At 38.8% G+C, this 12,517-nt stretch overlaps 4 protein-coding genes across 13 annotated transcripts in view; 2 read left to right on the top strand and 2 right to left on the bottom strand.

Annotated features, from left to right (window-relative positions):
- The first annotated feature begins 3 nt into the window (after nucleotides 1-3).
- Nucleotides 4-5,750, top strand: LOC124183238 (EKC/KEOPS complex subunit Tp53rk). 6 transcript variants are annotated; one of them, XM_046571466.1, is made up of 4 exons: nucleotides 4-134; nucleotides 4,024-4,235; nucleotides 4,584-4,877; nucleotides 4,972-5,750. In XM_046571466.1, the coding sequence occupies exons 2-4, from the start codon at nucleotides 4,043-4,045 to the stop codon at nucleotides 5,208-5,210; spliced, it is 726 nt and encodes a 241-aa protein (XP_046427422.1). In that variant the 5' UTR covers nucleotides 4-134; nucleotides 4,024-4,042; the 3' UTR covers nucleotides 5,211-5,750. The 6 variants fall into 6 exon arrangements, with proteins under 6 accessions (XP_046427422.1, XP_046427423.1, XP_046427418.1 ...); XM_046571467.1 differs by lacking the exon at nucleotides 4-134 and adding an exon at nucleotides 309-495; XM_046571462.1 differs by lacking the exon at nucleotides 4-134 and adding an exon at nucleotides 2,045-2,178.
- LOC124183237 lies at nucleotides 460-3,422 on the bottom strand. The gene is made up of 2 exons (XM_046571460.1): nucleotides 3,087-3,422; nucleotides 460-1,830 (listed from the first exon to the last, which is right to left on the bottom strand). Exons 1-2 carry the CDS (start codon nucleotides 3,346-3,348, stop codon nucleotides 1,181-1,183), a joined length of 912 nt encoding a protein of 303 aa, XP_046427416.1. The 5' UTR covers nucleotides 3,349-3,422; the 3' UTR covers nucleotides 460-1,180.
- Nucleotides 4,867-7,271, bottom strand: LOC124183241 (respirasome Complex Assembly Factor 1). Of its 3 annotated transcripts, XM_046571478.1 has the most exons (5): nucleotides 7,003-7,266; nucleotides 6,338-6,441; nucleotides 5,963-6,092; nucleotides 5,661-5,749; nucleotides 4,867-5,125 (listed from the first exon to the last, which is right to left on the bottom strand). In XM_046571478.1, the coding sequence occupies exons 1-4, from the start codon at nucleotides 7,099-7,101 to the stop codon at nucleotides 5,708-5,710; spliced, it is 375 nt and encodes a 124-aa protein (XP_046427434.1). In that variant the 5' UTR covers nucleotides 7,102-7,266; the 3' UTR covers nucleotides 4,867-5,125; nucleotides 5,661-5,707. The 3 variants fall into 3 exon arrangements, with proteins under 3 accessions (XP_046427434.1, XP_046427432.1, XP_046427433.1); XM_046571476.1 differs by lacking the exon at nucleotides 4,867-5,125 and having other exon boundaries at nucleotides 5,425-5,759; nucleotides 7,003-7,271; XM_046571477.1 differs by lacking the exon at nucleotides 4,867-5,125 and having other exon boundaries at nucleotides 5,425-5,749; nucleotides 7,003-7,265.
- Nucleotides 7,272-7,740: 469 nt separating this feature from the next.
- The window catches only part of LOC124183224 (AP-3 complex subunit beta-2), a 6,558-nt gene continuing 1,781 nt past the window's right edge, over nucleotides 7,741-12,517 (top strand). Inside the window, exons 1-8 of one of the 3 annotated variants that reach the window (XM_046571419.1) lie at nucleotides 7,741-8,070; nucleotides 8,264-8,339; nucleotides 8,569-9,150; nucleotides 9,429-9,725; nucleotides 9,816-10,083; nucleotides 10,487-11,209; nucleotides 11,699-12,010; nucleotides 12,086-12,357. In XM_046571419.1, coding sequence (XP_046427375.1) covers nucleotides 7,937-8,070; nucleotides 8,264-8,339; nucleotides 8,569-9,150; nucleotides 9,429-9,725; nucleotides 9,816-10,083; nucleotides 10,487-11,209; nucleotides 11,699-12,010; nucleotides 12,086-12,357 — 2,664 coding nt within the window. In that variant the 5' untranslated portion in view covers nucleotides 7,741-7,936. The remainder of the gene's footprint in view (nucleotides 8,071-8,263; nucleotides 8,340-8,568; nucleotides 9,151-9,428; nucleotides 9,726-9,815; nucleotides 10,084-10,486; nucleotides 11,210-11,698; nucleotides 12,011-12,085; nucleotides 12,358-12,517) is intronic. The other 2 variants (XM_046571418.1, XM_046571417.1) reach the window with 2 other exon arrangements.

The raw sequence follows: 12,517 nt of genomic DNA, 5'->3' as shown, positions 1-12,517 counted from the left end.
TTTTTTTTTGCGTCGCGATATGCTTCTCCAGTATTCTTCTCGTTTTACTTCCCGTTCAAAAACTCAGCTGATTCTGAACCCAGCTGCAACACGGCGATCTCACCATTATTATTCTCCTGACAAGTGTGTCGTCGGTATGTATGTAAGCCAAGTTACGTATATAGTTGTCGTTTTAACTGACTGGGCATGCACGAAAGGCGAATGAGAGAATAATAACAACAGCTGTGAAGCGCGTTGCGGCTCACCTCGATTATATTCACAGTCTGACCAACTCACCTTCTACAGGCTTCTTACATACTCTCGACCAAGTAACCAGAAATTTCTACACCCGGCAGCACCCGGCAGCGATTCATCTCTGCACCCGGTACCGCCAATAGGGAATTTTATAGAAACGGGAATAAACTATCGGGCGTACACGCACCGTTGGCAAACCAAACTGCATCAACAGAAAAATATTTGGGGATACTTCATGCATCAAGTTCGCGCAATTGCTAGGTTATTTTTTCTGGAATAGCTGTATAGGACATATTTATCGTAATGCATAAGCCTGGTAACAGATTTTGGATGTTCTTATTCGCCATGCATGTAGAAGATTCCATCAGTGAAAATAGTTGCCTACACACAGGCGGCTAAAGGTCGCCCATGTGTGATTTATACGTTTGCATCAAAACTGCAAAAAAACATTTTATTCACGGCTAGAGTCGCGTGACTTTTGAATTACTGTTTATTTCTATGCTTGAGCTCTTTAAATTGTTGCACGTTATACATTTCCACCATAGAGTAACTACTGTTTCAGAAATTCCAGAGATTTTTTCGGAAAGTTTCCGAAAACCGAACTCTTATTGTACCTTCAGTATTACAGTATTTTCAATAATTTATATTATAATGCCCGTCCAATTTAGAAAAAACGTTTTATGTATCTTTCTATGTTTCGAGTTAAAGCATAAAATATTACAGGTAACATTGGAATTCGAATGATGAAACTCGTTTATAACATCTTGTTAAAGATGTATGAGAGATCAGGTTTTTAATACTTTGAATAATTATATTACAATAATAAAATAGAGTTGCATTAAAACTCGTTGAAATGCATGACTTAGAACTAATACTATAATTTAAATACAAAGTGAAAAATGTACATTAATGAAAAAAGTTTTTGTTCCTTAAATTATAACAATATTCACGAACTTTTGGTCACTTCCGCTCCATCAGCATTGCTTTTTTTATAAACCTCTTTATACACCAATTCCTGCATTTGGATTCGCAGCCACATTCTTTTTTCCGCGGGTAGAGTTCGAATGTGGGGAAGTAGGCTCATTAAAAAATAGTAATTATCATCGCATCGACTTGCTTCTAACGGATCAACGGTCAAACTGATATTCGAATCTGACCCACCCATCAGGACTTGTTCAGGAGAAATATTTTGGAGCATCATTTCGTTGTCAGCGAAATTTTCCGAGACACTTTGAAATTCAAGATTTTCAAAATTCTCTTCTGGCTCTTGCTTGACCTCGACTTGGTTTACAGAATCCACTTTACCAGAGTCGTTTCCGTCTATAGACATGACGTGCTCGGAGAGTGCCTCTTGGGTATCCTCTTGCAATAGATTTTCATTCTCACTCGTATCGGTTTCCTCGACGTTTTCGCGCCTATTTCTTTCCCAAATTGGCGGTCGTGGTAACATTTGTTCCTTCAGAAATTGAAGATTCTTGTAATGTATCCACACCGGACGATTTCTATGGTATTTACTCTTTCGGTACACTTGTTCTTTCTTCAATTCTGCTCGGAAAGTGTCTCTCAGTCCCTTCCATTTCGCCTTAAGGACTGGTTCTGCAAACACACAATTACTCTCATTATTTGACAAAGAGTCCAGCAGTGACTGATCCTAGTTACTTTTATTCACGTAGCCCAGGATAAGTTGCAGTTATCAGCCAGCTCTCCACTTACACTTACACACACTTTTCTAGTTGCGCGCAGCTTCGCTAAATATTTTCCCGCCCAACTAATGCAAAAGTTCACGACGCTTCTATTCAGTTGCGCTAGATGGCAGCACTAGCGTGCGACCAGGTGTTTTGTATCTAGTTGTTCCGTGGTCGAATGCATCTACTCGCGCAATGACGAGAGGTTAAGAAAGCTTGTTGTATTTTGAAAACTGTGATGAACCTTACTTTCTATTTGGTTTGTATTTTGTACCATTTAATTAAGCTTGACAGTGAACTTTAAATAACTTAGAATATGTATAACGTTATTTCCACAGCTCAAGCAACCTAGACCTGTCTAATGTCATTCGGTTTCCGATAGTTTTTCCCACTCGAAAGTTCGAAATCCAGTTGTAAACCTACAGCATTGTGATTTTATTTACAACAGAAAATACTGTTTTCTAACGGACCTCCAAGCCTATACACGTCGCTGTAGCTGCACTCGCTATAGCGAACACTAGCGCGATCGATTATCTCCGCCCCTCCCCTTTGCGTCTGCATTGAGTCTCTGTCGCAACCACTCGCTAGGTATCATTTTCTCCTTTTCGTTGACGGTGAGCGTTTGAGACCACGGAGAAGCTAGAGCGTAAAGTCAGGGTTCTCAACTTGAATTTATCCGATAATTTGTGCGGATGTTTAGCCCAAAGTGAATTGTACGTAAAAGTTCGCTTTATTATAATGAGCTGAGCAAGAAACGTGTGTCGAACAGGATTTCGCCGATTGTTCAAACACCGATTGGCTTAAAATGAGGTGGCATCGGGATATTACAGTTTCACCGTTCACACAATCTCGTGCTAGTCGCTTGAATTGTCGAAGGGAGGGGATTTTATACGCACGTAACGATCGCGTGAGGACGTTTTTAGGGCGAAAAGGAGGATGAAATGAAATCGATGGGTGAGGAACCTCGGCGAGAGGAGTGTTTGGAAAGAGTTTGCGAGTACCGTATGTAAAACAGCGCAAACCTGGCTGCGTGTGTACAGCTGTGACTCCCGTTGGCATGGTTGTTTGACTTTTGGTGCGAGATAAGAGAAAGGGGTTTGCATTTGGCGGGCTGGAGTTTTTGGCATTCATTTGAGGATGATATTAGGTAGGCGGATAGATACATACGTGGAAGCTTAAAAATCGTGGCAATTTCCATCCAAACGCGGTTAGTTACTTCGCGGTTATGGTAGGAAATGTGTCTTTGGTTCCAGAGGGCCGGTCTCTTGTAAACTTCAGCTATCAAGCGATTCGCGTCCATTTTCACTTCGTCCCTCATTTTTTCTGCCGTATTCTTCCGTTCTTCTATTCGGCCTATTTTTTCCGATAAAAATCGCTCCGTTTTTTCTCTCCCCGAACTCGGAAGCATTCGACAGTTCTTGATATTCATGCAAAACCGGTCCGAGCGATGCACGAGCGAATACTAGCGCAGATAGCGGCGGGATAGCGATTAGCGCGCAGGACGCCAAGTAACGATCGATTCGCCCATACAACGCTAGCGCTAGCAGGGAAGCTGTTATAGCTACAACAGCCAGACCAGGGCCGCACATTTGAGTTCCTTTTCACTCGGCCATTCGGGCGACCAATATTTACATCGCAACGGAAGGTTCAACCGTAATCCAATCTTAAAAAATACAGGTAAAATATGGAAGAATCGATAGTTTGTACCTCGCAAATGGGGTTCTCAAAATATTTGTAGAGATTGTTACTTTGTTTTTCTCGAGGCTTGCTTGAGCGTTTTGCGCCCGACTGTTACGTATCGGGTGTTCCCGATTTAGGTATCCGATTTTCACCGGACACAGTTATAGAGACGCTCATCATTCGCTGCAAGATGACTTACGACTAGATCGCGGAAGAGAAAGTAGTTTGTTTACTTTTTTATCAAGTTTTGATCATCGATTCTCTTACTTTTGACCACGTTTTAGTGAAAAAATTTAAACGCAAAGTTGCGAGGTGGACGCACGTCCCAAGAATGCAGGACCGAATGAGAATTGATCATTCTTTTGTTGCCATTTTACAGGAGGTACGGAATAAGTTTGAAAACATATAGTTTTTTATTTCACAGACACTCGGGTCGAGATACGATGGAAATTAAAGGGTTTGAAATTGTGAAACAGGGCGCTGAAGCTCGACTATTTAAAGGAACGTATCTTGGGCGACCAGCCCTAATTAAAGAAAGATTTGTTAAAAAATACAGACACCCTGATCTAGACACGCTCCTGACTAAAGATAGAACCAAGGGCGAAGCACGCGCGATTGTTCGTGCCAAGGCCGCCGGTATGATGATAACTTGAATGAAAAATATTTCTTCTAATAAACAGAAAAAAAATACCCATGAACTTGAATTTTTCTTCTACTACAATGACAGCAAAAATTCAAATCCCCGTATTACTGAGAAACTTGTACTAGTGAACAATAATGCACGAATTTGGAAACCGTGTTGTTCGTATTTCATTCTTGCTATTTACGAATGTCCATTTTATTATATTACTAAATCAATTTATTAAACTTTTCACAAAATTCTATGGACATTTTTTAAATTTCTCAACTTAGAACAGTTAGTTTCCAATGTTGTTTCTGATACCATGTCTCGTAATTATGCTAATTGTTTCATTTTCATTACAGGTGTAAAAACACCAGCATTATTCTTAGTTGATTTTGATCGACGTCGTATATATATGGAGTATATCAATGATGCAATCACGTTAAAAGACTACATAGACTCTAATATCTCTGACAAAGAAAATGTGGGCTGTTTGATAAGTTTCATTGCAGAGCAAGTCGGATCTGCCGTTGCCAGATTACATTCAAGAAACATAATTCACGGGGACCTGACAACCTCAAATATGCTTCTGAAAAATTATCCCGTGTCGCAAAGAGAACGTACGGGTGAAAAAGATGAGAAAAATAATTTCGAAGGTGATTTATTTTATTGCTCCTTAAATTGAATTCCTATCACCAGGAATTTCAAAGTTTAATTCGTCATCTTCTAATTTTAAACATCATTTCTTAGGAGAGATTATCCTGATAGATTTCGGACTAGCTCATGTCGAATCTACAGCCGAAGACAAAGCCGTGGATCTGTATGTGTTGGAGAGAGCCTTGCTTAGCGCGCATTCCGAGGTGCCAAGTTTGTTTCCCGAAATGTTGCAGTTTTACCAAAAATTCTGCACATCAAAGGACAAACGCGATGTTATTGCAAAATACAAGGAAGTTCAGGCACGCGGTCGAAAGCGTCTTATGATTGGATGATCGAGATTTGACAGATAGGAAGACTTTCATGCTCTCATTTATGAAATGTCATTCGAAATGATTTTCTTTAAAGTTTTCTAAGAAGAATAAAATCTGTCATCTACATGAATATGGATGTTTCCTAGACAATTCCAGAACCAACAGCAAAAACTCCACAGCCTTTGTTCAAACTTACAATTAGATCTGGAAATGACTGCTTCAGTAAATGAAGACATTTAAAGTGTGCGAAATGTGTTTATAAATGGAATTTACATTGCGACGTGGCGTTATAATACAAGATCACGTTTGATACATCCGGTATGTTGTGAATATTCAAATATCGTGAATTATAGTTCTTACGCTGCTCTCGATGCAGTATATAATAAATAGGAATTAATTAATCTGGTTCAAATTCATCATATTACATTATACAGAGCTTATCAATTATGCTAGATATACTAGATGTCTCACTGTTGTTTGGCAGGTTATTGAGCAGCTATTTCTCTCCTAAATTGGTATCAGTCGAAGTGAAGACCGGAATATATTATTATCCAAGTTACCTGCACAGAACAAGAAAGAAAAAAGAAAACAAAAAACAATAATTAAGCTCGATTATTAAGATTTTAATTCGGCCTGATTTCGAATACAAAAGAAGTGCCAGAAATATGCAAATTTACTTTTATATCTGATTTTGTCCGTTAGTATGCGTTCTTCAAGTGATTTTTGAGTAATGAATGTATATAGTTGAAAATTATATACATTCACAAGCTTACCAAAAAACCGGCAAACGATGTTACAAATCCTTCTTTGGTCAATTCCCAAGGGCCGCCGTATTCTTCTTCATCGACTTGTTGAAAATTACTAAAGTAGACATACATTACACCAGCATTAACTAAAAAGAATCTGAAAAAAACAAATTCCTCTTTAAACGACTTCAAGAATTCACATGGGTCCACATAATTACCTTACTAATGCTAATTCAAATAATATTGTACAGTTTTATATAATTCATTGTAATGAATGACAGTGAAATACAACGACGCAGCATGTTGACGTACATAAATCAATTTCTGAAAAACAATTAACAACAGGCAAAGTCTGAAACATAAAATGAGCAATATTTCATTCATATAAAGTATAAAACTTACAATAATAAGCCTATAAATCCTTTTAGCGGAATTAATCCCCATCCAATGCCAACAATAATTCCTATTGCTTGTCTTGACCAATATATTACATCAAGGAATTCTTCCTGTGGTGAGAAAAGAAAATATTTCTTACAAGCGCAAAAGATGTTGATAAATTCATATCGCCGATATTTGCTAATTCATTCAATTTTTTAAACGTGCAAAAATTCTGAAAAATATTTATTTATAAACAGTTTCTGTTTTTTTGTAAAGAACTTTGTTCTCGAATTGATGCAACCTGTGAAGTTACTTTAAGCAGCTAGGTATAGCTATCAGCTGTTGAAGAAACGCGCTGTACAAATTGTGCCAAATTTATCGATGAATTGAAAAATTCTAAATCACTTGTGAGTAATTCTTCACTGTTAGAAGAAAAAAGATTCAGTTGTAATAAAAGGTGCAACATAATTAATCCTTATATAAATCTTATATTTTTTAAAGTAATTTGGACATAATTTCTTGGCAGTGATCTTTTGATCAGAGAGGTGTTTTGCAGGATAATAGTCGACGAGTAATACGAGTGATTAGGTAATTTTACTTATATCACAGTGTAATGAATAGCACTTTACATGCTCGTGTATATCCTAAAACAGTAATGAAATAAATGTAGGTAAGATTGATGGTCAGACCTTGTCAGGCCACTCCGAATTGGCAGTAATCGCCCGCGTCCAAACGCTTAGTTCTGTCTTTGCTGTGTTACCATTTTTGTCCGACTTTGTTCGTGACATATTTATTACCACGTATTGTTAATCTATTTTTTTTTTTTTAAATAATCTAATGCGAGTTTGTAAATCCAGGCACTCGTGCACTCATAACCTAATTAACATTCCCCCCCCTCAAGTGAAACATAGTGACCGCACATTGAACGTGTATATCACGACGTGGTCATGAGCAACGCGTTTGTTCCGTCTCAATCTAGAGTGCTAACCACATAATGTGTTATGACAAACTATGGTTAGTTTTAACCCGCAACACCAGATGACAGATGACGCATGATACAGTTGAAGGCGGCGTTTTCGTTTTTTCGCTCAAAGTCATCAAGCTTAGGAGTCAAAGAAAAAGGTAGCATCATTTCAATCTTCGATTTCAATGATTCCATGAGTAACTAGGTATAGGCGGTATAGGCAATCACCAGTACACTCTTTCTCTCTCTCTCTCGCTCTGCGGCGTGATCAGTTGAGGAACTGCACTTGTATGGGTGCGTTCTGATTCTTAGCTCCCGGCGCTGTCAACTATCTTTTATCTCTTTTGCACTCCCGAGTTCGCTATCAGCTCTGCCTCTGTTTTAGTGAGTTTTTTAGCGCTGCAAGCTAATTTCGGAACGCATCCTATGTAAGTTTGTTGCGCAAAGTCGAGTAGCGATGCAAGCGCAAAAATTAACTCAGTGACGGCAGCTCACCGAAGCTGAACGACCACACGGAGTTTCGTGATAGCTGTCAAATACCCGTGAAGAATCATACACAGCTATTGTAACATATTAGGGATAAATGCATTAGAGATATTTTTTCACCGTTAAACGAACGTAACTCGGTCAATCGCCATTCAGCGAGTTCCGTAATAACAATGTTGTCGGCAGCGGCTAATACTATGTCTAACAACGGGGGTTCGTACAGCAATGACAGGCCCGCAAGCGCTGGTGAACCAGAATTGGCGACCGACGCTGCTTCTGGAGGATTTTTTCACTCTGATTACAAAAAGTAAGCCGTATTTTCGCACACTTTTTAAACACTTGTCAATCGCAATGAACCATGAACATATTTACTACCGGCTAAATTCCCTCGATCCCGATCGAAGAGGTTAGAATAGTACAAATTAAAACGTATGTTTTCACATCGGTTTTGATTCTTCGATTTTTAATTAGTTTACTTTATTCGTTACGCTTCTTACTAGACATGAAGATCTCAAGCAGATGCTCGACAGCAACAAAGACGGACTTAAACTGGAGGCCATGAAACGAATTATCGGGGTGAGTAAACATTGATAACTCAGATCTGTTCAAACCTATGTGAAAATTTAAGAGCTTCAACTGAGTTCCGATATCCGCCCCCCTTTGATCCAGAAGATGTCAGTCAAATTTCTGAAGTTCGGCAAATATGACAGAACATTATCGAAACATGTCTTTGCCAACTCAAAATTAAAATAACACAAATACACAGATATATGAAAACAATTTTAATCGTATGATGTGCCTTCAGATGGTGGCAAAAGGTAGAGATGCATCGGAGCTTTTTCCGGCGGTGGTTAAGAACGTCGTATCAAAGAATATTGAAGTGAAGAAATTGGTGTACGTATATTTGGTACGTTATGCAGAGGACCAACAGGACCTGGCCTTGCTATCGATATCTACATTTCAACGAGCTCTGAAAGATCCGAATCAGCTGATAAGAGCCAGTGCCCTGAGAGTTTTGTCAAGTATCAGGGTATCCATGATTGTGCCTATTGTCATGCTGGCCATTAAAGACTCTGCAAGCGACATGTCTCCCTATGTTAGAAAGACAGCTGCTCATGCTATTCCAAAACTCTATTCGTTGGATCCGGAACAAAAGGAAGAACTCATCGCTGTTTTAGAAAAATTATTATCAGATAAAACTACTCTAGTCGTTGGATCTGCTGTTATGGCCTTCGAGGAGGTCTGTCCGGAAAGAATTGATTTGATTCATAAAAATTATAGAAAACTTTGCAACTTATTGGTGGACGTTGACGAATGGGGACAAGTTGTTATAGTCAATATGCTTACCAGATATGCTAGAACACAATTCACCAATCCCAATGCAGATGTGAGTAAGATAAACAGAGTATGCCAAAGAAAACGATCAAGTAATTCGAAATATTTGGAAATTTGTGATCTTTTACACTCATGTGAGAACATTTATTCTGAACCAGAAATTTTTCAATACAATCAAAGTCTTGTGTAAGAAATGTAGCAAAAAGATATCTACAAGAAATTTTATGTGTCCAAGTTCGCAACATTTGCAGTAGTTTGAAAAAAAAAATTCTTTCACAATGCCGACAATCTGATGAAGGATTCCACTGACGATTCAAAGCTGGTTTTCAGGATGCAGAGGAGGAGGAAAATCGTCCATTTTACGACTCCGATTCGGATTCATCCAACTCAAAGAAGCCTAAATTTTCTCTAGACCCGGACCACCGTTTGCTGTTAAGGAATACCAAACCACTTTTGCAGAGTAGAAACGCATCGGTAGTGATGGCTGTTGCACAGCTATACCACCATGCAGCACCTCGCAGCGAAGTGATGATAGCTGCAAAGGCGTTGATCAGGTTATTACGCGGCCACAGAGAAGTTCAAAGTATCGTTCTTCACTGCATAGCAAGCATATCCATATCCAGAAAGGTAATTAAATTGAAAAGAAAACAGAATATTATACAAGAGAAAACGAAATGTTTCCCCAAAATTATCAAAGAAGTTAATGAAATTTTTCAGGGTATGTTCGAGCCTTTCCTGAAATCGTTTTTCGTCAGAACATCGGATGCGACACACATCAAGCTACTGAAACTTGACATTCTTACAAATTTAGCAACTGAAACCAGCATCGGTGTTATATTGAGAGAATTTCAGACTTACATTTCTAGCAGCGACAAGGAATTCGTTGGCGCTAGCATACAGGCCATTGGTAGATGTGCCAGTAACATCAAGGAAGTTACTGATACGTGTCTGAATGGCTTGGTTTCTTTGCTGAGCAACAGAGATGGTAAGTTGATAAGAATACTTGTTTACTTGCGCATTGTTCATCGTCCTCTCTTGAAATTTGAGCACACAATAGTAGACAAAAACTTTGATACATATCGATCTTCCGAAGTACACTTGTTGGTGTGGAAACTGGATTGACTTATGATTAAATTAGTGACTACAAAGATTTCCCATTAATTTGAATGATTACTGCAAATATAAAACTGCATTACAAAAATTACATGAAGCTTCATGATTATTCTTGGTAGAATCTTTTATTACAAGCTACTAGTATCGTATCTACTAAACAAGAACAAAAACGTAAAATAACAAGATGTATAAAATCTTTACAATCAACTTTGTAGGAAATATTTTCATGTGATCACATGAAGCAATTACAATTAGTAATATTTATCTGATCACAGAGGCCGTGGTGGCTGAAAGTGTGGTGGTGATCAAGAAGCTGTTGCAAACACAGCCAAACGAGCACAAAGATATAATAGCGCATATGGCGAAACTGATGGATTTTATAACGGTCCCTCAAGCTAGAGCTTCGATTCTATGGCTTTTGGGAGAGTACTCAGACAGAGTGCCAAAAATAGCTCCAGATGTGCTGAGAAAAATGGCCAAGAGTTTCATAAACGAACAGGACATTGTAAAGCTCCAAACGCTGAACCTCGCGGTGAAGTTATATCTATCAAATCCGAACCAGACCAAACTTCTCTGTCAGTACGTCTTCCAGCTGGCTAAGTATGACCAAAATTATGACATTAGGGACAGGGCCAGATTCCTCAGGCATTTCATATTCAATCAAGATGGCGGAACCGCCGGAACCAAGTTATCACAGTTTGCCAAGAAGATATTTTTGGCACCCAAACCAGCCCCGATGCTGGAGTCTAGATTTAAAGACTCCCAGTTCCAGCTGGGCACGCTCTCTCATTATCTTGACACTCCTTGTGTCGGTCATCACATTTTACCACAGTTTCCAGAGGTTGCACCAGACCCTTCTGTCAGAGATGTCGCCGAGCCAGTAAGCGCCCATGAAATAAAAGATGAAAGACACAGTAGAAAGGAAAAGAGAGATAAGAAGGCGACAAAGGAGAAAGAGAAGAGCTTTTATAGCGAGGATGAGAGCAGTCCTGCGGAAGGTAAGAAAAGATGGAGTGAGGAGCATGATTTATGTAGGAATTTAAGCAATTGTCAAATGATGCTGAGACTAGCGGAAAAAGCTAAACTCGCGAAGTTATGGACACTAAGGGCCAGACCACTGCAGTTTCATTCTCAACAGGCTATGTTGAACGGTCTCAGTAGTATAAACGTGATATTTCTTTTATTAAACTCAGCCCTAAATGTTGACACCCATGGATCGTTCTGTAAGAAAATTCCTTATATCCTTTTTTGAAATTTTTCACAATCGTTTCCAAAGTATTGTTTGCAAACCAATCATTGTCAGGCGTCATCTCTTTCTACTGTAATATTTTGCAGTCGAGTTTGGAAAATTTCAAGATATCTGCCCGTCGAAAATTTCATTACAAATTAATTCATAGGTTTGAAAATTCAATGCCGAGTTTAATGAAACCAATTTTGCGTTTATATTACAGCGACGTAAATAAAATTGAAATGAAAAATACAACTAGTTTCAGAGTCTGAGAGTGAAGACGAGTCTACCGATTCTTCGGAAAGTTCGTCTGAGGATAGGGAGTCCTCGGAGTATTCTTCCGATTCTGATAAGTACTCCGAAGAGGATGAAAAGAAGAAGAAAAATGTGATTAAGAAATTGAACAACAGTGACAGCGGATCCAGTTCCCAGGATTTTGATAGCGAGAATGAATCTAATAGCGAGGAATCCGAAGAGGAAGAAAAGATTAAGCCAGTTAAAAGAGAGGGTAAAGAAGATGCTAAGGAAAAGCCAAAGAGCAATCTTGATCTGCTTTTGGATTTGGATGATGGTGCGTGATTCAAAATATTTTCTTGGTTCGATATTTTAATGGATCAACTGGTTAATTCGGATCGTTTCTTCTCAGTGATTCCAATAACTCCAATAATGACACCGAGTCTCGGTGGTTTCTTGACTCCAATGAACCCGCTGCAGCTGAACGGAGTGACGGAAGTAGCGGCCTCTTTTATTCCCATCAAGGCCACAGAACTGCTTAATAAAGTCAGTGGAAAAGGACTGAAACTTGATTTTAGGTTTACCAGATCTCAGCATCTTGTTAGCTCTGCTATGAATAGCATTGAACTAACGTTTTCTAACGAAAGTAGCACTACCATAAAAGATATCAAAGTTGGAAACAAGGTGAGGTTGTCCACTATGAAGGGTGTTAATTCCTCTTCGCTGCTTGTTTGTTGTTTCATTCATTCTTTGTTTTTCTTCTCCTGTTAATGAAGGATGTAGAACTTTATCAACTGTTCTGAACCGTTAAATAACTTTACTTTGTAAAACTAGCCAGTAATTT

Source organism: Neodiprion fabricii, chromosome 5 (assembly GCF_021155785.1).
Source record: "Neodiprion fabricii isolate iyNeoFabr1 chromosome 5, iyNeoFabr1.1, whole genome shotgun sequence".
Lineage (NCBI taxonomy): Eukaryota > Metazoa > Arthropoda > Insecta > Hymenoptera > Diprionidae > Neodiprion > Neodiprion fabricii.
This window is presented reverse-complemented; position numbering and strand designations above follow the sequence as displayed.

Coding starts and splice junctions, on each gene's coding strand:
- LOC124183238 (XM_046571467.1), top strand. CDS start 470: ATGCATCAAGTTCGCGCAATTGCTAG. Junction 496..4,023: donor CAAGTTCGCGCAATTGCTAG/GTTATTTTTTCT, acceptor TTTATTTCACAG/ACACTCGGGTCGAGATACGA. Junction 4,236..4,583: donor TGTTCGTGCCAAGGCCGCCG/GTATGATGATAA, acceptor TTTTCATTACAG/GTGTAAAAACACCAGCATTA.
- LOC124183237 (XM_046571460.1), bottom strand. CDS start 3,348: ATGAATATCAAGAACTGTCGAATGCTTCCGAGTTCGGGGAGAGAAAAA. Junction 1,831..3,086: donor CACGATTTTTAAGCTTCCAC/GTATGTATCTAT, acceptor GTGTGTTTGCAG/AACCAGTCCTTAAGGCGAAA.
- LOC124183241 (XM_046571476.1), bottom strand. CDS start 7,101: ATGTCACGAACAAAGTCGGACAAAAATGGTAACACAGCAAAGACAGAA. Junction 6,093..6,337: donor GGATTTATAGGCTTATTATT/GTAAGTTTTATA, acceptor TGTTTTTTTCAG/ATTCTTTTTAGTTAATGCTG. Junction 5,760..5,962: donor CATCGTTTGCCGGTTTTTTG/GTAAGCTTGTGA, acceptor TTTTCTTTCTTG/TTCTGTGCAGGTAACTTGGA.